This window comes from Pristis pectinata, chromosome 21, assembly GCF_009764475.1.
Source record: "Pristis pectinata isolate sPriPec2 chromosome 21, sPriPec2.1.pri, whole genome shotgun sequence".
Lineage (NCBI taxonomy): Eukaryota > Metazoa > Chordata > Chondrichthyes > Rhinopristiformes > Pristidae > Pristis > Pristis pectinata.
In genome coordinates, this window is record NC_067425.1 from 37,428,833 (window position 1) to 37,455,636 (window position 26,804).

The window sequence follows — 26,804 nt, forward strand, 5'->3', positions numbered from 1 at the left end:
CACGGGGCCTTGTCAGAGGCCTCACTGAAGTCCACATGGACAACACCCACCGCCGGCCCTCCCAACCCCCCTCCCCCTCCCCCCTTCGCTCCCTCTCTCCCTCCCCCCTTCCCTCCCTCTCTCTCTCTCCCTCCCCCTTCCCCTCTCCCTCCCCCTCCCCTCCCTCTCTCCCTCCCCCCTTCCCTCCCTCTCCCTCATCCCCTCCCTCCCTCTCTCCCCTTCCTCTCCCCTCCCCCTTCCTCTCTCCCCTTCCCTCCCCCCTCATCCCCTCCCTCCCCCTCTTCCCTCCCTCCCCCTCCCCTCCCTCTCTCCCTCATCCCCTCCCTCCCTCCCCTTCCTCTCCCCTCCCCCTTCCTCTCTCCCCTTCCCTCCCTCCCCTTCCCTCCCCCCTCTCCCCTTCCCTCCCCCCTTCCCTCCCCTTCCCTCCCCCCTCTCCCCTCCCTCCCTCTCTCTCCTCCCTCCCTCTCCCTCGCCCCTTCCCTCCCTCCCCATCATCCCCCTCTCCCCATCCCTCCCTCCCTCCCCCTCTCCCCATCCCTCCCCCTCATCGCCTCCCTCGCCCCTTCCCTCCCTCTCTCCCTCCCCCTCATCGCCTCCCTCGCCCCTTCCCTCCCTCCCTCCTCCCCCCATCATCCCCTCCCCCAATCCCTCCCCTCATCCCCTCCCCCCCATCCCATCCCCTCCCCCCCCTCATCCCATCCCCTCCCCCCCCATCCCATCCCCTCCCCCCCCCATCCCATCCCCTCCCCTCCCCCCCCCATCCCCTTCCCTCCCCCCCCCATCCCCTTCCCTCCCCCCCCTCATCCCCTTCCCTCCCCCCCCTCATCCCCTTCCCTCCCCCCCCTCATCCCCTTCCCTCCCCCCCCTCATCCCCTTCCCTCCCCCCCCTCATCCCCTTCCCTCCCCCCCCTCATCCCCTTCCCTCCCCCCCCTCATCCCCTTCCCCGGTCCCCGGGAACCAGAAGAGGCCCGGCCCTCGGTCACGTGGTACCAAACGGCACAGGAGGATCCCAGGCGACGTCACCATGCGCATGCGCCCTGCGGTGCGGGCGCCGCCGTTAAATATGACGTCACGCGGGGGCGCCGGGACAAGATGGCGGAGCGGGAGCGGGGCGGGAGGTCGGGCCGGGGGCCGCAGGTCCTGGTCATCCCCCGCAGCGCGGCCGAGGAGCAGCGGCTGAAGCTGGAGCGCTTAATGAGGCACCCGGTGAGGGAGGGGGTGCGGCGGGAGGGCAGAAGGTTGGTGGGGGAGCCCCCCCTTCTCTCCCCCCCCTCCTCTCCCCCCCCTCCTCTCCCCCCCTCCTCTCCCCCCCCTCCTCTCCCCCCCTCCTCTCCCCCCCCTCCTCTCCCCCCCCTCCTCTCCCCCCCTCCTCTCCCCCCCCTCTCCCCCCCCTCCTCTCCCCCCCCCTCTCCCCCCCCTCCTCTCCCCCCCTCCTCTCCCCCCCTCCTCTCCCCCCCCTCCTCTCCCCCCCCCTCCTCTCCCCCCCTCCTCTCCCCCCCTCCTCTCCCCCCCTCCTCTCCCCCCCTCCTCTGCCCCCCCTCCTCGCGCGCCCCCCTCCTCGCGCGCCCCCCCCCCCACGACAGGGAGGTGCCCGTTGTGAGGTTACTGCATTGAGATGTTTAGTTTCTATGTGTTGTGTATTTATTGTAGGAGAAACCAGTTTCAATCTCCGAGAAACCCAAGGAATGGGCTCCACGGCCGCCCCCAGAGTTTGTTCGTGACGTTATGGGTAGGTGGTGTTTTCGCACTAAAAAGCTTGGCATTGTGTAACGAGGAAGGATTAATACAGGATATAGTGGTAAAAGATCCCCTAGTGCGGAGTGACCACAATTTGGAATTCTATTATGTGCGAGTTGAGGAAGAACATCATATGTCCATAGCCTGTGTCTTCAGTTTAAGTCAGGGCAACCGTAATGGTGTGAGGGGCAAACTGGGTAAACTAGCAAAGAGAATGGTGGCAGATAATAAAACAGCTAGTCTTTAATGCTCAGCAAGAGTTTATCCCAATTTAACAAAAAGTTATCAGTTTACCAAGCTAAAATCAAGCAGAGTCCTTGAGGATCATAAGGAAGCTAGAAAACAACTCGGGAGGGGCCTATCATTTGTGGTGTTCCCCAGGGGTTGGTGTTAGCCCCATTGCTATTTTGATAGCTGGGCAAGTGTGCTGGGGAATGACAAATGGAGTTCAAGGGCAAGGTGTTGTATTTTGGGAAGACATCAGGGTAGGACATTCACAGTCAACAATAGGGTACTGGGGGGTGTTGTAGAACAGAGGATCTAAGAGTATAAGTACACGTCACAGGTCGATAGGGTGGTGAAGAGGGCTTTTGGCATGCTGGCCTTCATCAGTCAAGGCACTGAGGACAGAAGTTTGGATGTTATATTGCAGTTGTACAAGACATTGCTCAGGCCACATTTGGAATATTCTGTTCAGTTTTGGTCACTCTGCTGTAGGAAGGATGCCATTAAGCTGGAAAAAGTGCAGAGGAGATTTGCAAGGATGTTGCCAGGACTCGAGGGACTGAGTTATGGAGAGAGGTTAAGCAGGTTGGAACTTTTCATTGGAGAGTAGGAGAATGACAGGTGATCTGTAGAAGTGTGTAAAATAATAAGGGGCGTGAATAGTGTCAAGATGGAGGGTAGTGGTCGATGGGATTTAGTCTGGCTGGTGGTCTGTGACTCATATGTTCTGCAGGAATCCATGCTGGAACCTCTGCTATATATGGTACATAAAAAAAGACTTGGAAGAAAACGTAGATGAGTGAGTTTGCAAATGATATGAAGATTGGTGGCATTGTGGATTGTGTAGAAGATTGGCAAAGGATACAGTGGGATATAGATCTGCTATAGATATGGGTAGAGAAATGGCAGATGGAGTTTAATCTGGGCAGGTGTGAAGTGTTGCACTTTGGGAGATCAAATGTAAAGGGACAGGACACAGTTAATGCATTTAAGGTGAGGTGGCAAAATTCAAAGGAGATGTGCGGGGCAAGTTTTTTTTACACTGGTGGGTGTCTGGGATGTGCTTTATAGGCTCTTAGGCACATGAATCTACAGAGAATGGAGGGAACTTCTGTCTTGGTTTTGTTTACAATGTGTTTCCCTTACCTGCAGTATTTTTGGATGTTCATTTCAGTTATTGAAAAGCTTTCTTAAACTGTAACCTGAAGTATTGTTGTTGATGTTTGCTGTTGTGGGAGGGTGCTTGCTGGAGGGTGTGCATTGTTTCTTACAAATTCAAATGCAAGAGTGGGTTTGGCAAAGGAGTTGGTGACGAGTTAAGTCTGGAGATAACTGGTTCTGGAAAGAAGAATGAACTGTGGACAAGTGATCGGGCCTGATGTTTGGTGAGGGCAGGGAGTGTTTTGCTGCAAGGTGATGAAATACATTTGTTTAGAAAGGAAAATAAGTGGATCATGTATTAAGAATAAACTTTGAATCTGTAATTCAGCATTATCATGTTGTTCAGTGTGGGACAGGAACCTGTGGAGGTTCCCTGCTGTTTATGGTGGGGAGTGTGCTCAACCATCCTGCCCCTCTGGGAGGGCAACAGGTGAAAGGGACTGACATGTAGTTCACTTTTTTAAAGATGTAAGTTTTTTTTAATTTTAGTCTTTAATTTCTGAAATCTCCATATTTTGACAGTTCTAGTTAAAACATGATTGCAAAAAGCCAGCTGATCTTTATTTTTCTCCATTTGTGTTTGGGGGCATCGATTCCTGCTCTGTGAGGCTCTGGGTAGCTACCTTCCACAATTCCCCATTGGGAGCATTGCCTGCAATAGTATGTACTTCAGAAAGCAATGACAAACCAACTGCAAACTCTGCCTTGTTCTCTCCTCTCTCTGGCCATTGGCACAAGTGACAGGGAAGTACTCATCCAGTGTATTAGGTCTGGCACAAGAAGTTGTCAAATTTGCAAATGAGATGTGCAGCCTCTTGTCAAATGCTGTGTACAAATCATTCTTCTCTTGACTACAAACCATGTGTCCTCCACAATGGGTTGATAACTGTGCTGTGGTTGCAGGATCAAGTGCTGGTGCAGGGAGTGGAGAGTTCCATGTCTACAGACATCTTCGTCGCAGGGAGTACATGAGAGAGGAATTCATGGAGAAGCAGGCAGCCCAGGTAACAGAAGGATGAGGAGCAGAAGTGGGTCACCCGGCCTTGATAGGAAAAGGGCGAATCAGTGGTGTGTTTCGACTTTCAGAAGGCGAGTTGGAAGTTAATACACAAAATTACAGCTTATGAGATTGGGGGTAATAAACTGCATGGATTGGGACTTGGTTGGAAGGCGGGAAACTGTCAGAGTAAACTGGTCTTTTTCAGGGTGGCAGTCAGTGATTCATGGGAGACTGCAGAGAACCAAATGCAATAACTGCAAGTTTGCAGATGATGCGAAGTTGTGGCTGCTGTGAGGGATGCAGAGGCTCCAGTGTAATTTCGACAAGTAGGGTGTGTGGGCAAATGCAGTTTAGTGCGGATAAATGTGACATTGTCCACTTTGGTTCGAAATGCTGAAAGAGATTACAGTCAGAATGGTGATTGTGAAAAGGGATGTGCAATAGGACCTGGATGTACTTGTACACCTATTGCTGAAAGCTAACAGAACACAGAACAGTGCAGTACAGGAACAGGCCCTTTGGCCCACGATGTTGTGCCAAACTTATTAAACTAGTAATTAAATGCGTAACTAAACTAATCCCTTCTGCCTGCACAATGTCCATATCCCTGCACATTCGTGTGCCTGTCTAAGAGTCTTTTGAATGCCTCTAGCATATTTGCTTCCACTACCACCCCTGGCAGTGCATTCCAGGCACCCACCACTCTGTGTTTTTTTAAAAAAAAAACCTGCCCCACACATCCCCTTTGAGCTTACCCCCTCTCACCTTAAATGCATGCCCTCTGGTATTAGACATTTCGACCCAAGGGGAAAAAGATGTTTACTCCATCTGTGCCTCACATAAACTTCTTTCAGGTCTTCCCTCAGCTTCTGCCACTCCAGAGAAAACGACCCATGTTTGTCCAACCTTTCCTTGTAGTACCTGCCCTCTAATCCAGGCAGCATCCTCTCCAAACCCTCCACATTCTTCCTATAATGAGGCAACCATAATGCAATACTCCAGATGCAACCTAACCAGAGTTTGATAAAGCTGCAACATAACTTCTTGACTCTTGAACTGAATACTTCGACTAATAAAGGCAAGCATGCCATAACCATCTTTACCACCCTATCAACCAGTGCAGCCACTTTTAGCGGGTTATGCACTTGGACCCCAAGATCTCTCTGTACATCAACACTGTTAGGGTTTTGCATTCACCGTGTCCTGTCCCTTTACATTTGATCTCTCAATGTGCAACAACTCGCACTCGGCCAGATTAAACTCCAGCTGCCACTTCTCCGCCCATATCTGCAACTGATCTATATCCCACTGCATCCTTTGGCAATCTTCTACACTATCCACAACACCACCAATCTTTCTCTGCGAACTTACTAAACCCACCCATCCACATTTTCATCTAAGTTATTTATATACATTACAAACAGCAGAGGTCCCAGTACGGATCCCTGAGGAACACCACTGGTCACGGACCTCCAGCCAGAATAAGTACCATCAACCACTACCCTCTGTCTTCTATGGGCAAGCCAATTTTGAATCCAAATGGCCAAGTCACCGTGGATCCCATGCATCTTAATCTTCTGGATGAGCCTCCCATAAGGGACCTTGTCAAACACCTTAGTAAAATCCATGTAGACGACGTCCACTGCATTATCCTCATCGATCACCTTTGTCACCTCCACAGGAAAAACTCAATCAATTTAGTAAGACGTGACTTGCCCTGCACAAAGCCATGCTGACTGTCCCTGATTAGGCCATGGTTTTCCAAATGCTCATAAATCCTATCCCTAAGAATCCTCTCCAGTAGCTTCCCTACTACTGACGTGAGACTCACCGGTTGATAGTTTCCCTTCTGGAACAGTGGAATAATGCTAGCTACTCACCAGTCCAATGGGACCTCGCCTGAGGCTAGAGAGGACACAACGATCTTGTCTCTTGCCTCTCTCAATAACCTGGTGTATATCCCATCGGGCCCTTGGACACATCCACCTTGATGCTCTTCAAAAGACCCAATGCTACTGCTTTCTTTATCTAAAAATGCCCTGGCACATTAGCACGCTCCACACTGATCTCCCTATCCTCCACGTCTTTCTCCTTGGTAAATACTGACGCAAAGTACTCATTAGCACCTTGCCTACATCCTCCGCCTCCAAATGCATTTTACCTCTGTTACCCTCTTGCTCTTTTGCATTATTTATTTTTGTAACTTGTAGTAATTTTTATGTCTTTATGTCTTGCACTGTACCGCTGCCACAAAACAACAAATTTCATGATAATAAACCTGATTCTGCTGTACAGAATGCCTTAGGATTCTCTTTAATCCTACTTGCCAAGAACTTTTACTGGTCCTCCTGACTCTCTTAATTTCCTTCTTTTCGAGCTTCTTTATAATCCTCCAGGACTGTTTGATTTGAGCTTCCTAAACCTTACAAATGCTTCCTTTTTCTTCTTGACTAAATTCACTTTCTCTCTCATGCAGGGTTCCCTCACCCTGCCATCCTTGTCCTTCTCACTGGAACATCCCTGTCCTGTGCTCTGTGCAGTTGGTCTTTAAACACCCTCCACATGTCAGATGTGGATTTGCCCAGAAATGGCTATTCCCAACTAACTCTCCTTAGTTCCTTCCTCATACCCTCGTAATTTGCTCAGTCCCTATACCCTCCTGCATGGTCCATACTTGTCCTTATCCATAGCCATCTTAAAACTTGAGAAGTTGTGATCACTGTTACTTAATTGTTCCCCCAATAAGAGGTCGATCACATCGTCAGGCTCATTTCCCATCACCAGGACCATTATAGCCCCTCTTGTTGGGAAAAGGTCAGGTGCAGCAAACATTTAGGAAACAAACTGTCAATTGGCCTTCATTGCAAGAAGCTTTGAGTACAGGTGAAAGAATGTCTTGCTGCAGCTGTGCAGGGCCTTGGTGAGACTGGGTTTTGTGTGCAGTAGAGGTCCTCTTATCTGATGAAAAATGTTCTTGGTTTGAAGAATGTGTAACATAGTTGTGTTGGTATTTGTAATCAATGTAACAACATTAACAGGTGACAGTCATACAGCACAGAAGCAGGCCCAGCTGGTCCATGCCAACCAAGATTCCCACCTAAGTTACTCCCATTTGCCCGCATTTTGCCTGTATCCCTCTAAACCTTTCCAATCCATGTACCTGTCCAACTGTCTTTGAAAAGTGATTAATGTACCTGCCTCGACCATTTCCTCTAGCAACTTATTCCATTTACTAACGATCCTCTGGGCATAACAAAAAAAAGTGGACACTCAAGTTCCTATTAAATCTTTCCCCTCTCAACTTAACCCTATAACCTCTAGTTCTTCATCCCCCAAACCTGGGAAAAGGACCAAGTACATTTACCCTTTCTATGCCCCTCCTTGTACACCTCCATAACATAGAAACATAGAAAAACTACAGCACAATTCAGGCCCTTCGGCCCACAAAGCTGTGCCGAACATGTCCCTACCCTAGAAATTACTAGGTTACCCATAGCCCTCTATTTTACTCAGCTCCATGTACCTATTTAACGGTCTCTTAAAAGACCCTATCGTATCCACCTTCACCACCGTTTCCGACAGCCCATTCCACACACTCACCACTCTCTGAGTAAAAAAACTTACCCCTGACATCTCTACATCTCTATATCTACTCCCCAGCATCTTAAACTTATGTCATCTTGTGGCCACCATTTCAGCCCTGGGGAAAAGCCTCTGACTACCTACCCAATCAATACCTCTCATCTTATACACCTCTATCAGGACCCCCCTCATCCCCCGTCTTTCCAAGGAGAAAAAGCCGAGTTCCCTCAACCTGCTTGCATAAGGCATGCTCCACATTCCAGGCAGCATCCTTGTAAATCTCCTCTGCACCTTCTCTATGGCTTCCACATCCTTCCTGTAGTGAGGTGACCAGAACTGAGCACAGTACTCCAAGTGGGGTCTGACCAGGGACCTATATAGCTGCAACAATACCTCCCAGCTCCTAAATTCAATTCCCCGATTGATGAAGGACAATACACCGTATGCCTTCTTAACCACAGAGTCAACCTGGGTAGCTGCTTTGAGCATCCTATGGACTCGACTCCAAGATCCCTCTGATCCTCCACACTGCCAAGAGTCCTACCATGAATACTATATTCCGCCAACATCACCTCTCAGTCTACTGCACTCCAAGGAAAAAAAGTCCCAGACTGTCTAACCTCTGTGCCTGGAGTCCTAGCAGCATCCCTGTAAATCATTCCTGCACTCTTTCCAGTTTAATAACATCTATTCTATAGCAGGGTGACCAAAACTGGACACAATAATCCCATGTGCGGCCTCACCAGCGTCCTGTTCAACCACACCGTGACCTCCCAACTTTTATACTCAATGCCCTGACTAATGAAGGCCAGTGTGCCAAAAGCCTTCACCACCCTGTCCACCTGTGACTCCACTTTCATGGAACCGTGTACCTGAACTCCAGGTCCCTCTGTTCTACAACACTCCTCAGGGCCCTACCATTCACTGTGAAGATCCTACCTGGATTTGACTTTCCAAAATGCAACACCTCGCACTTACCTGAATTAAACTCCAGTTGCCATTCCTCGGCCCACTTACCCAGCTGATCAAGATCCCACTAATTCTTGATAACATTCTTCACTGTCTATGACACCACCTATTTTAGTTTCGTCTGCAAACTTGTATATTCTTATCCAAATCATTGATATTGATGACAAACAACGATGGGCCCAGCATTGAGCCCTGAGACACGCCACTAGTCACGGGCCTCCAGTCTGAGAAAAAACCTTCCATCATCATCTCTGCTCCCTACCATCAAGCCAATTATGTATCCAGCTAGCCAGCTCTTCCTGGAATCCATGTAATTTAACCTTTCAGAGCAGCCTACCATGTGGAACTTTTGTGTAATCAAAGGATTTACTGAAGTCCATATAGACCACATCTACCGCCCTGCCCTCATTGACCTTCTTGGTTACTTCATCATTGATCTCCCAAGCAACCCATGTCTTTCTAGATGCACCCTCAGAATCCTGTCCAGTAACTTAACCTCCACAGATCTTAGACTTGTCTATAATTTCCAAGTTTTTCTTTGCCGCCCTTCATAAATAAAGGTACAACATTCGCTACCCTCCAGTCTTCTGGCACTTCACCCATGGCCAACGATGATGCAGTCAGGGCTCTCGTAATTTGTTCTCCAGCTTCCCACAGTGTCCTTGGATGTACCTGGTCAGGCCATAGATATTTGTCTACCTTCATACACTTAAAGTCGTCCAGCACTGTAATGCGGGCTATCTCCAAGACATCCCTGTTAGCTGCCTCAAGTTCCCAAGTTGTCCTGTCTTTCTCCACAGTAAAAACAGAAGTAATATTCATTGAGGACCTCGCCCATTGCTACTCACAGATGCCCACTTTGGTCTTTGAGGGCCCTTATTTTCTCCCTAGTTACTCTTTTTCCCTTAATTTACTTATCTCTCTGGATTCTCCTTAATCTTCTCTGCCAAAGCAATCTCTCTCCCCCTTTTTGCCCTTCTGATTTCCATCTTGAGTACACTCCTGCATCCCCTATATTCCTCCAAGGATTTGCTTGATCCCTGTTCTCTCTACCTGTCCCATGCCTCCTTTTTCCTGACCAGGGTCTCAATACCTCTTGTTATCCAGGGTTCCCTGCTCCTGCCAGCCTTGCTCTTCACTCAGTGGCCTTTTTCATTAGGTCATATAAACTGTAATGGCTCTATCAGCTGCATGTTACTCTCTCCTTGGTACTTACAGCTGGGTAATGGGAAATGGAGTTTAATTCAGTTAAGTGCAAGGTGTTGCATTTTGGAAAGTTAAATCAAGGTAGGGCATTCACAGCAAGCGATAGGGCTCTGGGGGGGGTGATGTAGAACAGAGGGACTTAGGAGTTCAGGTTGGTATTGCATGCCCATATGTGGAAGTGCATTTCTCCTGAACACAGTTGGCAGGAGTTGTTAGATTATACTTTTGGGGTTCCCAGAAGGTACTTGATAAGGCATTGCAGGCAGGTGATGCTAAAGTAAGAGAGAGACAACGGAGAAAAAAATGTCTCACTGTGCCAAGAAGTGTTGAGTTTTGCATTAATGCTTAAGACTTAGTATCTTGAGGTGTGAATAGGAGGAAATCACATAGTCATAGAGATCTACAGCATCGAAAACAGGCTCTTCGACCTAACTCATTCATGTCGACCAAATTGCCTAACTGAGCTGGTCCCATTTCCCTGCATTAGGCCCATATTCCCCTTAAACTTTCCTATCCATGTAAGGTTTAGATTTTTTAATAAGTTTTTTAAGTAGTCGAGTGGGGGCTGGACTGCGCAGGCGCGGCGCGGGCAGTTTAAAAAGCAAACAGCCTAGAGAGCAGGCAGCGTCGGCGCGGGCAGCGGAGTGAGTAGCAGCAGAGTGTTCTGGGCTTTGGCTCAAGGGGCTTCGGCGTGAAGGGGCAAGGAGGGTAAGTAGCTGGTAAGTAGGTAAAGGCAAGGTTTAGCTTTTGGTCGTTATAGATTTGTAGGTGGGACTAACTAGGGAAAAAAAAAGGTAGTCAGATGGAGGACATGGTGGTGTGCTGCAGCTGTTTGATGTGGGAACTCGTGGACCTTGCTGCGGTCCAAGATGGCCACATCTGCAGTAAGTGCTTGAGGCTGGACGAACTTCGGCTCAGAGATGATGAGCTGGAGTCGCAGCTACAAACACTGCGCAGCATAAGGGAGGGAGAGAGTTATGTAGACACGGTGCATCAGGTGACAGTCACCCCCCTTAGGGTAGGTACATCTGAGGTTCAGGAGGCAGATAGAATGGTGACAGTCAGGGGAGGGAAGAGGAAGAAGAAGTCAGGCAGGCAGACAGGACAGAGAGCCCCGGAGGCTGTTCCCCTCAGTAACAAGTTTTCTGCCTTGGAAGCTGTTGGGGATGACCTGCAGGGGCCGAGCTGCAGTTACCAGGTCTCTGGCACTGGGGCTGGTACTGCTGCTCAGAAGTGAAGGGTGGGAAAGAGACATGCGGTAGTGATAGGGGACTTGATAGTCAGGGAAACAGACAGGAGGTTCTGTGGCAGTGAGAATGAATCCCGGATGTTATGTTGCCTCCCAGGTGCCAGGGTCCGTGATGTCACTGATCGGGTCCACAGAATTCTTGAGTGGGAGGGAGAGCAGCCAGAAGTTGTGGTCCATATTGGCACCAATGACATAGGTAGGAAGGGGGATGAGGTCCTGAAGAGTGAGTTCAGGGAGCTAGGCAGAAAATTGAGGAACAGGACCTCAAGGGTAGCAATCTTGGGATTGCTGCCAGTGCCACGTGATAGTGAAGGTAGGAATAGGAGGAGGTGGCAGATAAATGTGTGGCTGAGAAGTTGGTGCAGGAGGGAGGGTTTTAGATTTCTGGATCATTGGGATCTCTTCTCGGGAAGGTGGGACCTGTACAGAGAGGACGGGTTACACCCGAACCAGAAGGGGGCCAATATCCTTGCGGCGAGATTTGCTAGGGTGGTACAGGAGGGTTTAAACTAGTTTGTGAGGGGGGAAGGGAACTGGAGGAGTAGGTCAGAGGAAGAAGGGAATGGGGAAAAGTTAGATCAAACAGGTAGAGAGGCTTTGGGGAAGGAGAAGCAGAATACAGGCTATACAAGTAGTAAGGTAGATGGACTGAATTGTGTTTACTTAAATGCAAGAAGTGTCAGGAATAAGGGGGCTGAACTGAGGGCTTGGATAAGTATGGGGGACTCTGATATCGTGGCTATTACTGAGACGTGGCTGACGTCAGGAGAGGAGTGGATATTGAATATTCCTGGTTTTCGGTGTTTTAAGAGGGATAGGGAAGGGGGGAGAAGAGGTGGAGGGGTGGCGATACTGGTCAGGGACACTGTTACGGCTGTGGAAAAGATGGATGTTGTAGAAGGATCATCTCTAGAGTCCGTATGGGTGGAGTTAAGGAACAAGAAAGGAGCAGTTACTCTACTAGGAGTATTCTATAAGCCCCCCAGTAGTAGTAGAGATATAGAGGAGCAGATTGGCAGGCAGTGTTTGGAGAGAAGCAGAAATAACAGGGTTATTATAATGGGAGACTTCAACTTCTCAAATATAGACTGGAACCTGCTTAGTGCCAAAGGTTTAGATGGGACAGAATTTGTTAAGTGTGTCCAGGAGGGATTCCTGACGCAGTATGTTGACAGGCCGACTAGAGGGAATGCCATGTTAGATCTAGTTTTAGGAAATGAACCGGGACAGGTGAAGGATCTATTGGTGGGTGAGCATTTGGGGGACAGTGACCATTGCTCCATAATCTTTAAAATTGTCATGGACAGGGACAGGTGCAGAGAGGACAAGAGGTTTTTCAATTGGGGAAGGGCTAACTACGAGGCTATAAGGAGAGAACTTGGGAGTGTAAATTGGGATGTCCTTTTTGAAGGAAAATGTACCATGGGGATGTGGTTGATATTCAGGGATCTTATGCAGGATGTTAGGGATAAATATGTCCCGGTGAGGCAGAGAAGGAATGGCAGGGTGAAGGAACCGTGGGTGACGAGAGAGGTGGAACGACTTGTTAGGGAGAAGAAGGTAGCATACGTGAGGTATAAGCAGCAAGGTTCAGACAGGGCCTGTGAGGAATATAGGGTAGCGAGGAAGGAACTTAAGAAAGGGCTGAGGAGAGCTCGAAGGGGACATGAAAAGGCTTTGGCTAGTAGGGTTAAGGAAAATCCCAAGGCCTTTTTCAAGTACGTGAAGGGTAGGAGGATGGCTAGGTTGAAGGTAGGTCCGATTAAGGACAAAGGTGGGAGAATTTGCCTGGAGGTGGGAGAAGTTCTGAATGAGTACTTCTCTTCGGTATTCACCAGGGAGAGGGGTCTTGATGATGCGGAAGGGAGTGCTGGTAGGGGTAATGTTCTTGAGGTTGTTGATATCAAGAGAGAGGATGTGTTGAAGTTGTTAAATAATATTAAGACAGATAAATCTCTGGGGCCTGACGGGATTTTCCCCAGGCTGCTTCGAGAGGCTAGGGAGGAGATTGCTGAACCGCTGGTAAGGATCTTTGAGTCCTCGTTGTCTACGGGGGTGGTGCCGGAGGATTGGAGGGTTGCGAATGTGGTCCCCTTGTTCAAAAAAGGTAATAGGGATAGGCCGGGGAATTATAGACCGGTGAGTCTCACGTCTGTGGTGGGTAAGCTGTTAGAAAGGATTCTAAGGGATAGGATTTATGAACACCCAGCATGGGACAGCCAGCATGGCTTTGTGAAGGGAAGATCTTGCCTCACATGCCTGATAGAGTTCTTTGAGGAGGTGACCAGGAAGATTGATGAGGGCAGTGTGGTGGATGTGGTTTACATGGATTTTAGTAAGGCATTTGATAAGGTTCCTCACTGTAGGCTTCTTCAGAAGGTCAGAGGCCAAGGAATCCAAGGAAGCTTGGCTGTGTGGATTAGGAATTGGCTTGCATGTAGAAAGCAGAGGGTTGTGGTGGAAGGAGTGCCCTCGGATTGGAAGACAGTGACTAGTGGTGTCCCGCAGGGATCGGTTCTGGGACCTCTACTTTTTGTGATATTTATAGATGACTTAGATGAGGGGGTGGAGGGCTGGGTTAGTAAGTTTGCGGACGACACTAAGATAGGCGGTGTTGTGGATAGTGTGGAGGGCTGTCGGAGCTTACAGAGGGATATTTATAGGATGCAGAGCTGGGCTGACAAGTGGCAGATGGAGTTCAATCTGGAGAAGTGTGAGGTGGTACACTTTGGAAGGACAAACTCCAGGGCAGAGTACAGGGTAAACGGCAAGGTACTTGGCAGTGTGGAGGAGCAGAAGGATCTGGGGGTTCATATTCACAGTTCATTGAAAGTTGCCTCACAGGTGGAAAGAGCAGTTAAGAAGGCCAATGGGATGTTGGCTTTCATAAGTCGCGGGATTGAGTTTAAGAGCCGCGAGGTTATGATGCAGCTTTACAAAACTCTAGTTAGGCCACACTTAGAGTACTGTGTTCAGTTCTGGTCGCCTCATTATAGGAAGGATGTGGAGGCATTGGAGAGGGTGCAGAGGAGATTTACCAGGATGCTGCCTGGATTGGAGAGTATTGAATATGAGGAGAGGCTTAAGGTGCTAGGGCTTTATTCACTGGAAAGGAGGAGGATGAGAGGAGACATGATAGAGGTATATAAAATATTGAGAGGAATAGATAGAGTAGACAGTCAGCGCCTCCTTCCCAGGGCACCAATGCTCAAGACGAGAGGTCATGGCTTTAAGGTTATGGGTGGGAGGTTCAGGGGAGATGTCAGAGGGAGGTTTTTCACCCAAAGAGTGGTTGGTGCATGGAATGCACTGCCTGGGGTGGTGGTGGAGGCAGATACATTGAACAGGTTCAAGAGCTTGTTGGATAGGCATATGGAGGAACGTGAGATAGAGGGATATGCGGGAGGAAGGGGTTAGGTAGTGTGAGGGTGGTCTGATGGACAGCAGGACACGGTGGGCCGAAGGGCCTGTTTTGTGCTGTATGGTTCTATGGTACCTGTCCAAGTATCTTAAATGTTGTAATTGTACCTGCCCCAACCACTTCCTTTGGCAGCTTGTTCCAATTACCAACCACCCTCTGTGTGGAAAAACTTGCCCAGGTCGCTTTTAAAGCCTTCTTTCTCACCCTAAACCTCTGCCCTCTAGTTTTGGACTCCCCTACCTTGGGAAAGCGACTGTGCCCATTCACCTTACCTATATCCCTGACGATTTTATATACCTCTAAGGTCACCCCTTAGCCCCCTACATTTCAGGGGAAAAAGCCCCAACCTATCCAGTCTCTCCTTATAACTCAAACCCTCCAGTTCCGGTAACATCCTTGTAAATCTTTTTTGCACCCTTTCCAGTTTAATGACATTGTTCCTATAGCATGGTGACCAGAATTGTACACAGCTACTCAAAATGTGGCCTTGTCAACGACTTGTACGCCTGTAACATGACGTCCCAACTCCCGATGAAGGCCAGTGTGCCAAACGCCTTCTTCGCTTCCCTGTCTACCTGTATCGTCACTTTCAATGACTTATGTACTGAGGTCTCATTCTGCAACACTCCCCAGTGCCCTGCCTTTTACTGTGTAAGTCCTGCTTGGTTTGTCTTGTCAAAATGCAAAATCTCACATTTATCTGAATTAAACTCCATCTGACACTCCTCAGCCCATGGGCCCAGTTGTTCAAGGTCTTGTTGTAATCTTAGGTAACATTCTTCGCTGTCCACCGTACAACCGTGCTACTCTCTCACTAACCACGCCACCTACATCCTCATCCAGGTTGTTGATGTAAATGCAGCGCACCACTGGTGACAGGTCTCCAGTCTGGGGGAACAACCCTCCAACCATATCCCTCTGTCTCCTACCGTCGGCTAGCTATACCTGAAAACAGTAGTAAGCTTGGGGTGTAGTGAATTACAAAAAGGCAGCGAAGTTTTGGTGGTGTGCAAGATGAAACTGTCACTGCTCTTAGAGTGATCAGTGGGTCAGATTTCAGGCTGTCATTCCTAAATGAATGAAGGTTACATCTCCTAATTTTGTTGGAAAGTAAATGCTTGTGTCATTTCCCTTGGGTGTGCAGTTTGTTTGATATACGATGTACGTTCTGTTAAATTTAAAAAAAAATTAGATGCCATTGTTTACAGCAAGCACATCGTCATCTTGAGGTTTACCTGCTAACTCTGATGTGATGTTTCCATTCCGATTCAGTGATGAGCCACAATGGGAGTAGAAATGTGGAGCATCTGCTGGAAGGTCTGGATGGTAAATATTGGGGTTAAGTAATTACGGTGGTTTTAATGAGGTGGCTTGAGCATTTATCAAATCAGTTTTATGGAAATAGCTGATGTGGTGCCATCTGTAATCAATTGCTGGGTTAAAGGAAGATTGCTAACTATTATTGCATTACATACATAACGTACATTAGATGTGTGATCTGATGCTGAGCTGTGTGGCTGCACAGTTCATGAAAGATCCTTTACTTTCCAGCAACGTCTGGACGATGAGTTCCAGAAGAAACTAGACGAGAACAAGAGAGTGGCTGAAGAGAGGACAGAGAAACGCAGGAAGAAACGGTGAGAGCAGCAGGAGTTCCCTGATCCAGGAGACCCTCTAAGTGACAGTTTGCAATATGTTGTTGTCATATCCCCATTGAAATCGAAGGAGTTGGTAAATACAGATGTGTACAGATTGATTTATGAACATTCACTTTACAAATCATTGTGAAAAGTCAGCGTGGGATACCTGTATTTGATTTAAATTTTTTTTATCCTTGGTGTTAGGGGCAGAGGTTGTGTTGATATTAGTAACAAGTCCTGGTTGTCCGCTTGACTGATTGCAGCTCTGAAACATTGCTGTTTGAGCAGAGCATTTATAATGATTGGCTGTTGGAAAAAAAACCTCTTGGTTGTAATGGAATGTTCCCTTTAGAGACAGCATGCATGATAAAGGGGAGATGTAGTGTCTTGGAGAGAATGAAAAACCATGTGGTTAGTCACAGAGGAATCAGCATGGAAACAGGCCCTTCGGCCCACTAATTCTGTGCTGGCCATCAAGCACCCATTTTTACATGACTACCCTTGCTTATTTTATTCTCCTCACATTCCTTGCTCATTGTCAACACTTCCCCAGACATCCAAGTAACACTGACATTGTAGCTGACAACATCCAGGGAACATCTCTGCCCCATGTAACCAATTGATCGGTATGAACCTTTGGACCGGGGTTCAGGGCTTATTACGCAGTGTAATTTCAGAGTGGATTGGCGATAAACTCATTAATCAGAAAGCTTGGATGCAGAACAAAGTAGACATCTTGGGATGACAATGATACCCATACAATGATAAATGGAGTATGGTGGAAATAATGGCTAACTTGTGAATGACTCGTGGGTTTATGTAGCTGAAAAATCTCCGAGAAGATATCGTCAAGTTGGGAATTGAGGCTGGGTTTGAAGAAGTAGATCAGGATAATCTGGAAATGTTACTGGAATCTCATGGCGAAGAGTTCACAATGAAAATCTGTTAACCACTGCAACAGAGGTCACAAAGAGAAAGAAGCCCCCAAAAGAGCATCATCACGACAACCAAAGCAGCCAGCTGCACACAGGCATTCTCCCACAGAAAGCAGTAGCCATCTTCAGAGAGGCTCTTGCAATTTTTTCATCAACGTTAATGACCTCAACTCAGGAGGTAATTCCCAAATTAGCAGATGACATAAAACTTGGCAGTATTGTGAACAGGAGGGGGATGGTTATAGATCGCAGCAGAATGTAGGCTGCAGAATAGGCAGATGGAGTTTAATTGACCGAATGTGGGAGGCAATGTAGAATAAATGACGGTGTTCTGAAAAGGTCAGGCCATGAGGTATTTGTGCACGAGTCATTGAAGATGGGGCAGGTTGAGAAAGCAATTAATAAGGCTTAAATAGTGAGCTTTATCAGTAGAAGTATAAAAGCAGGGAGGTCGTGCTGAATCTTTTTAAAACATTAGTGTCCTCAGCTGGAGAATTGTGTTCAATTGTATTTGCCTCATTTTGGGAAAAATGGGAGGGCGTCTCAAAGTTTTACAAGGCTGGTTCCTCGGGTGAAGGACTACCATTACAAGGATAAATTAGAGAAGCTGGGACTGTTTTCTCGAAGAGAAGATTTGAGGGGAAATGTGATAACGTGTGTAAAATGAGGAGACAATAGGTAATGGGAGATTCCCCTTAGTGGAGAGGCTGAGGTCTAGAGATCACGGCTATAAACTGAAGGGGAAGAGAATTACAGGAAAGCTGGGAAACATTTTAATGCCATGTGTTTGGAATGTGGAGCGCACCCCTGCAGATATGGTGGAGCCAGGTTCCACTGTGGCCTTCCAGAGGCAACTGGATAAAAATATGGCAAGGAAAAATTTGGAAGATTGCAGAGTTGATGGAAGTGGTGAATTGTTCTGTGGAAAGCCCAGCAAGGGTGTGATACAAAATGGAAATGGGCCCTTCGGCCCAACCAGTCCATTCTAAACCAGATTCCCATCAAAGCGAGTCGTATTTGTCCGCATTTGGCCCATATCCCTCTAAACCTTTCCTATCCATGCACTTGTCCAAGTACCTTTTAAATGTTCTTAATGTACTTGCCTCAACCACTTCCTCTGGCAGGTTGCTCCATATACTGACCACCCTCTGGGTGGAAAAAGTTGCCCCTTCAGGTTCCTATTACATCTCTCCCCTCTCGCCTTAAACCTGTGCCCTCTGGTTCTTGATTCCCCAACCCTTGGAAAGAGACTCTGTGCGTTCACCCTATATATGCCCCTTGTGATTTTATACACCTCTATAAGATCACCCTTCCTTCTCCTACGCTCCAATGAAAGAAGTCCCAACCCGCTCAACCTCTTCTTCAGTCCTGGAAACATCCGTGTAAATCTCCTCTGCGCTCTATCCAGCTTAATGACATCTTCCCTATAGCAGGGCGACCAAAACTGAACACAATATTCCAAATGTGGCCTCACCAACATCATGTACAACTGCAACACAACATCCCAACTTCTGTCCTCAATGCCCTGTCTGATGAAGGCCAGCATGGCAAAAGCCTTCTTCATTACCCTGTCCACCTGCGATGCTACTTTCAGGGAAGCAAGTACTTGTACTCCTATGTCCCTTTGTACATGTAAATGTCCCTGACAACACTCCCTGACCATTCACTGTGAAAGTCCTACCCTGATTTGTCTTCCCAAAATGCAACACCTCGCACTTGTCTGAATTGATCTCCATTTGCCATTCCTTGGCCTCCTTACCCAGCTGATCAAGATCCTCCTGTATTTTTGATAATCTTCACTGTCCACTATACCACCTATTGTAGTCATCTCAGGTGGCAAACTATCCATTGATACTATAAACTTACTGACTCCCACAGCTACTTAGAGAACACTTCCCACCCCATGTCTTGTAAGGGTTCCTCTCTCCCAGTTTCTCTTTCTCTGATGCATCTGCTCTCTAGAAGAGTCCTTCCATTCCAGGACACCTGAAATGTCCTGCTATTTCTGGTATGGTTGATGGAGCCTGCTCGTGCATCTCCTCTGTTTCTCATACTTCCAGGTAATTACAGGCCAGTGAGCCTGACATCAGTAGTGGGTAAATTACTGGAAGGTGTTCTGAGAGATCGGATATACAAGTATTTGGACAGCCAAGGGCTGATTAAGGATAGTCAGCATGGCTTTGTGCGTGGTAGATCGTGTTTAACGAATCTTGTAGAGTTTTTCGAGGAGGTTATCAAGAAAGTAGATGAAGGAAAGGCTGTGGATGTTGTCTATGTGGACTTTAGTAAGACTTTACAAGGTCCCACATGGGAGGTTAGTTCAGAAGGTTCAGACACTAGGTATTCATGGAGAGGTTGTAAACTGGATTCGAACTTGGCTGTGTGGGAGAAGACAGAGAGTGGTAGTGGATGATTGTTTCTCAGACTGGAGGCCTGTGACTAGTGGTGTGCCTCAGGGATCTGTGCTGGGGCCATTGTGGTTTGTTGTCTATATCAATGATCTAGATGATCATGTGGTAAACTGGATCAGCAAGTTTGCTGATGATACTAAGATTGGAGGCGTAGTGGACAGCGAGGAAGGCTTTCAAAGCTTGCAGAGGGATCTGGACCAACTGGAAGAATGGGCCAGAAAATGGCAGATGGAATTTAATGCAGACAAGTGTGAGGTGTTGCATTTTGGAAGGACAAATCAAGGTAGGACACTGAGGAGTGTGGAGGAACAAAGGGATCTGGGAGTTCAGATGCATAATTCCCTGAAAGTGGCGTCGCAGGTATCCTGGTATTGAGTATAGGAGTTGGGATGTTATGGTGAGGTTGTATAAGACATTGGTGAGGCCAAATTTGGAGTATTGTGTGCAGTTCTGGTCACCTAACTATAGGAAGGATATCAGTAAGATTGAAAGAGTGCAGAGGAGGTTTACTAGAATGTTGCCGGGTCTTCAAGAGTTGAGTTACAGGGAAAGATTGAACGGGTTAGGACTTTATTCCTTGGAGCGTAGAAGAATGAGGGGAGATTTGATAGAGGTTTACAAAATTGAGGGGTATAGGCAGAGTTAATGCGAGTAGGCTCTTTCCACCTAGATTAGGAGAGATAAGTACAAGAGGACATGGCTTTAGGGTGAAAGGGGAAAAGTTTAGGGGGAACTTCTTCAATCAAAGACTGGTGGGAGTGTGGATTGGGCTGCCATCTGATGTGGTAAATGTGGGCTCACTCTTAAGTTTTAAGAATAATTTGGATAGATACATGGATGGGAGAGGGTTATGGACTGGGTGCAGGTAAATGGGACTAGTGGAATAATGTTTTGGCACAGCCTAGAAGGGCCGAATGGCCTATTTTCTGTGCTGTAATGTTCTATGGTCCTGCTCTCACCCCACCTCCTCCCAGCCAGAAGAGAGAGAGAGGTGCCCTGGTCCTTTCGCCCGATGAGCCTCTGATTCCAGCATATCATCCTTCGTCATTTCTGCCAGCTGCAACACGATCCCACCACCAGCCACACCCTCCCCTCCCCTTTCTGCCTTCCACAGGGACCACTCTCTCCGTGACTCCCTGGTTCGTTCATCCCTCCCCATCCTCGGGCACTTTCCGCTGTAACACCTAGAAACATAGAAAAACTACAGCACAATTGAGGCCCTTCGGCCCATAAAGCTGTGCCGAACATGTCCCTACCCTAGAAATTACTAGGCTTACCCATAGCCCTCTATTCAGCTCCACGTACCTATCCAGCAGTCTCTTAAAATACCCTATCGTTTCTGCCTCCACCACCGCTGCTGGCAGCCCATTCCACACACTCACCGCTCTCTGAGTAAAAAACTTACCCCTGACACCTCCTCTATATCTACTCCCCAGCACCTTAAACCTATGTTCTCTTGTGGCCACCATTTCAGCCCTGGGGAAAAGCCTCTGACTATCTACCCAATCAATGCCTCTCATCATCTTATAATACCTCTATCAGATCCCCCCTCATCCTCCGTCACTCCAAGCAGAAAAGGCCGAGTTCCCTCAACCTGCTTTCATAAGGCATGCTCCGCATTCCAGGCAGCATCCTTGTAAATCTCCTCTGCACCCTTTCTATGGTTTCTACATCTTTCCTGTAGTGAGGTGACCAGAACTGAGCACAGTACTCCAAGTGGGGTCTGACCAGGGACCTATATAGCTGCAACAATACCTGTCCCCACACCACCTCCCTCACCACCATCCAGGGGCCTAAACAGTCCTTCAGGTCAGACAAAGGTTCACATGCATCTCCTCCACCCTCTTACTGCATTTGGTGCTCCCGATGTGGCCACCTCTACAAGACCAAGCTCAGACTGGGCAACCGTTTTGCAGAGCACCTACACTCAGTCTGCAATGGCCACCCTGAGCTCCCAGCTGCCAACCACTCATCTCCCCTTTCTATTCCCACAGTGACCCGTCCGTCCTCTGCCTTCTCTACTGCCAGGGTGAGGCCCAACGCAAACTGGAGGAACAACATGTCATGATCTTCCTGGGTAGTCTATAACTCAATGGCATGAAGATTGAGTTTTCCAATTTAATGTAACCCTCCCCTCCAGCGGGCTGTTTTCCCCCTCCCCAATCCTCCAGTCCTCCCATTTTTGTCAGTTTGTTTGATGAACAAACACCGGGTGTTGAGACTTTCTAAAACTCATCTTTCACTGTCAGTTTACCCAGATCAGAATCCATTTGAATTCCATGTGTGAGAATGATTATTGGCATACTAATCTGATAAACTGCAATCTAACTGAACCCCTTGGTCTTTTCCCTGATTGCAGTGAATTACCTGCTGTGTTTGAAGTAACCTTAGGTGCTTGTATTTCAAGGTTTGTTTTTCTCATTACAGTCAGAAGTTAAAGCAAAAGAAAATATTGGCAAAGAAAGCCAAGCAGGAGGAGACGAAAGCAATAGATGGTAAGTTATGAAATTTTCTCAACGTCCCCTGTTTCTAAACTGTCAAACTGATGCCCAATCCTGCACAAGTAGAAATGTTCTTCAGTTTGGTACTGGGAAGGCTGAGTCTTTGGTTTCCATCATAAATTTTGTTTTGTATTCTGGACTGTATCTGATCTCAAACTGAACTTTGGACATGATAGATCTAATACAAGAGCAAAAAGCTGCCCATCTGGAAGTGGTTGGCAGGTTAGGCAGCATGTGTGGAGAATGAGAGCTGCATAGAATTCAGCTCTGGGGTCCATGTCAGGGCTAAAGATGAGAAGAGAAAATGACACAATCTCACCTTGAGACCAATCGTGTCTCTGGCTCTTTGTATTGGTGCTTAGCTGGGATAAGGAAGCCATGGAAGTTGAGGATGGTCCTTGTTCCTCAAAGCAACAACATTTGCCAAAATTGTCCAACAATACAGGCTTCCAGGATGAAGGAGTCCTGGATGCTACCAGGAAACATTCCAGTCACTGTCAAGGAATTCTGTTCACTATTCACAACCAGCTATATATTTAATGAGCTGAAACTTTTCCTGCTCATAGGGAGGTCTTGATACCAAGTCGAGCCCCTCGGGCATGAGTGCAGTCAGTGCCACCTGAACATGTGGAAAGCCACCAGTCCTTTCAGATTCCAATGCCCAGATACCATCTGGTGTTGAATGAGATCATTCCTCTGGGACTGGAGAGCTGGGGTGACTCCATCACTCCTGTGGTAAGCAGGAAGTTAGGAGGGATGACATAGATCTGCTGCTAGTCCACAAGCCAGATGCTGTAAATTACCATCATCTCAGTGAAGAAAGAAGTCTGGGCACACGGTGTGGCTGAAGGTCCTTCTTTCTCCATGCTCCTGTATTCTGCCAAGCCGGCTGGACAACACGCTGACCATCCTGTGCATCTGGATCAGCCTTGTTACAAAAGGGCATTACAATGCATGGACCTGCACAACCCTTTGGAGGGACACCACCACGCCATATTCCCATCATACATACTTGTCCCTCATCTCATTGTTCCAGTGCTTGGTGGTGTTGGATAGAATAGGGTGCAGACTTCCCCACCCCACTTCATGTTCCCTCCTGTTCTTCGAACTCCCCTTGCTGCAGCTGCCTTACTGCAAAAACAAAACACAGCTATAAGCTGCATCCAAATGATGCAGCAGCACACACAGACAAATGGATGTCTGCCACAGATCAAGTCACAGGATGTACGAATCACACTGAAATATTATTAATAAGCATAATTGGCAAGTTTGATATTGCCTCTGCTGGTGAGGTGGTTCCACCTGCCCTGCGGTGCGCCCGGCCAATGCCCTGCCTGCTGGTGGGGTGTGTCAATCTTTAAGGGCTGACACTTTCCTCTGAGTGCTATTTAGCAAGGTGTCAGCAGTCTGTGCTGAGTCTGGCCCTGTCAGGAGTCATATGGTGTGTAATGTCCTGTTACTTTATTAGTGTAATACACAGCACAATGATTGTGGGCTTGTTCCTCAAGTTCACAAGTTCTTTGAGTTCAACCTAATCTGGTGCTAACGCAAATCTTAGTAATGTTTTGACACGCCAGAAATTAATGCAAAGCCATTTCTAAGCAAACTTACCCGATCGGTTTTCCACTTTGGGGGTAAGTGCGGTACCATAACTGCAGAGTCATAGAGTAATGCAGCATGGAAACAGGCCCTTTGGCCCAACTTGTCCATGCCAACCAAGGTTCCCATCTGAGCAAGTCCTATTTACCCGCATTTGGCCCATATCCCTCTAAACCTTTCCTATCCATGCACTTGTCCAAGTACCTTTTAAATGTTGTTAATGTACCTGCCTCAACCACTTCCTCCGGCAGCTCGTTCCTTATACTGACCACCCTCTGGGTGAAAGAGTTGCCACTCGGGTTCCTATTAAATCTCTCCCTTTTCACCTTAAACCTATGCTTGATTCCCCAACCCTGGGGAAAAATACTGCACGTTCACCCTATCTATGCCCCTCATTCTCCTACGTTCCAGTGAATAAAGTCCCAACCTGCTCAAACTCTGTCCATAACTCAATCACTTGAGTCCCAGCAACACCCTCTTAAATCTCTTCTGCCTTCTTTCCAGCTTAATGGCCTCTTTCCTATAGCTGGGTGACTAAAACTGAACACAATATTCCAAATACAGCCTCACCAACGTTTTGTACAACTGCAGCATAATGTCACAACTTCTATACTCAATGCCTGACTGATGAAGGCCAGCGTGCCAAAAGTCGCCTTCACCTCCATCTACCTGTGAGGCCACTTTCAGGGGAAAATGTGCTGAAGCAGCTTGTCTAGGGGCTCGGTTTGAGCAAACAGTGCTACAGTAAATACATTGTCTGATTCTATGTGGAATAAATCGACTCAGCTGAAGCCTGGCTTCTGTAATGGCAGGGAATCTCAGGAGGGTGCTGAGATGGATTAGCTGCTTGGCAATTTAGATGGATATGAATGCTTCAACATTCAGACTTCATGCTGGCCCTGCCGTCACTGATAACGAGGATGTTCTTGGAGTTCTGACGTCCTGTCAGCTTTTAAATTGCTTACAACCATTCACAACTGGATGTGGCAGGATTTTTATCTCTCTGTTGGTTGTGGGGTGGTTCAGCTCTGTCCATTGAATGCTGTTTTGTGCAGATGTAGTCCCTTGTTGCACCTTCACCACTTTGGGACCTCGTTTTTAAGTGTGCCTGGTGCAGTTCTTCCCATGCCTTTTTGCATTGGTATCCTGGCTCGATCACAATGGCAGGGTGAGAGTAAACAGGCCGTGATGTTAGATTGTGGTGGAATACAATTCTACTGCTAGTTGTTTCCAGGTGGGATACAGTTTCCAGGTGGGATACAGTTTCCAGGTTTCTAGTAGGCAGATCTGTTCGGAGTTGAGCACAATCGTGCCATTTGACACAGTGAGGAGTCTGAGTGAAACAAAATGCTGGGAACACTCAGCAGATCGAGCAGCATCTGTGGACACAAACAGCTGACATTTCAGATTTAATACAGAACCCAGTGTACTCGGAGTTGTCAGCACAGGATCTGGCCCTTCGTAGTTAGAAGACAAACATCTTGGGTTGCAAAGAAGGGGTGGGGGGGGGGGTGGGTGGAAAGGACGAAAGGAATAATCTGCAGGGACTTTCTTTGCTAATAAAGGGCCTGGACCTGAAATGTCGACTGTCCATTTCCCTCTGCAGATGCTGCCTGACCCTCAGTGTCGTTTTCCTTGGTAACGTCTGCTCTAAACATTAGTTGTTTTCTCCATCCCAGTTCATCTTCAGTGTAAACGGTGGGACTCACAGCTTTGAATCGCTGTGGTTCTGCTTATCGGAACAGTATATTGTGGATGGTGTAAGTAACATGCATTGGTTCTTAATGTGCTGAAGCAACTGGAGGTGTGCAGCGTGCACCACACTATCCACTGTTGTAAGGAAAGTGCCCCTGAGCCCAGTATCTCCATCACAGTGGGTAGGAGGGACCAGCTCCATTAAACAGTACACAAAGTTATGAGGGAAGTAGGTGGGGTAGGTGGTCAGAATCCTTGTGCTTGGTGGAGGTGTCTCAGGTGAGAGCGTAGGTATCAGTTGAGAGGTTTAGAGGGGATCTGAGGGAGAATTTTCTCATCGGGAAGGTGGTTGGGACCTGGGGGTGGGGTGCGGAGAATGTCCCACACAAGTACATTAGGTTTTCCAAATTGTACCAAAGCAAGCTATAGTGTGACCTTGGAGCCCTTCTGAGGAGAGGTATTACTCAGTATATGGTTTTTATACTAAGAATTGGGATGTGGTAACTCGCCTCCTATTTCATTGTGCAGTGGTTCCATTATTTATTTGCAATAAAGAAAACACTGACTTTTCCATTAACCAATAACCTACGAACTTTATACTTTAAATTGCAAGAAAGGAAATGAGTACCTCAGATCCTTCAGAGTGAAATATTTTCCAAACTGTGCTTCAGGGTCCAAAACTTCAAGCAGTGGTGAAGACGAGGAGGTGGAAAGTCCAGAGGAGAAGGCAGATGATTCAGAAGCATCGAGCTTTATCATGGGTGGCCGATGACTTGATCCCAAATGGGCCCGTGTGTCTGTGTGCTGGAACTCCCTCACCAACGGAATGAGTGATAATGTTTCAGGGACTTGAACCAAGTTGCCTTTTCTGTGCATGGGGCAAGCCAAACGTCTGCATTCACTTCATGTAATTTTCTGCTATATTTGATATTCAAATAGAAAATGCATTGCCATGTTCTGAATATTGTGGAATATTTAATGTAGAAAGTTAACATTTTACATGGTTTTGTGGTTTAAATGTATATATTGAGCTTAGTAAAATTCTAACTAAATAATGCTGTTGTAAATCAGATATCTGATTTTTTTTTGTAAAACAAAGAAGCTTTTCAATGCACTGCCCCCTCCTTTCATTCCTTCCTAAAATATCCCCATTTCTGCATGACCCCACCCTACTGGATCTGGCCTCTGCCACTTCCCCAGACGGTGCTGGGGGGTGGGGCACGAGGGGTGGGTGGTGTTAGCTAGCTCCAAGTGACGAGTAGTTTCGAGCCGAGTGTCTCAGAGGCCCGTCCTTGGCTCGCACTGCTGCCAGCCGCCCCCAGCAAAGCGACAGCTTGTGCTAAATAACAGTTAGAGACATTTAAAAAATTATTCAAATAGGTTCAAACAATTAAAAACCTTAAAAATTAAAAAGGCAATTTAAGTTTGTAAAATTTGTTAAAAGAAATAACTCGGGCACTTGACTACTGCAG

At 47.5% G+C, this 26,804-nt stretch overlaps 1 protein-coding gene across 1 annotated transcript; it reads left to right on the top strand.

Annotated features, from left to right (window-relative positions):
- Nucleotides 1–1,081: 1,081 nt before the first annotated feature.
- Nucleotides 1,082–26,525, top strand: prkrip1 (PRKR interacting protein 1). Its single transcript, XM_052035585.1, has 6 exons — nucleotides 1,082–1,207; nucleotides 1,652–1,730; nucleotides 4,028–4,128; nucleotides 16,103–16,188; nucleotides 21,965–22,032; nucleotides 26,004–26,525. The coding sequence occupies exons 1-6, from the start codon at nucleotides 1,094–1,096 to the stop codon at nucleotides 26,102–26,104; spliced, it is 549 nt and encodes a 182-aa protein (XP_051891545.1). The 5' UTR covers nucleotides 1,082–1,093; the 3' UTR covers nucleotides 26,105–26,525.
- Nucleotides 26,526–26,804: the final 279 nt, after the last annotated feature.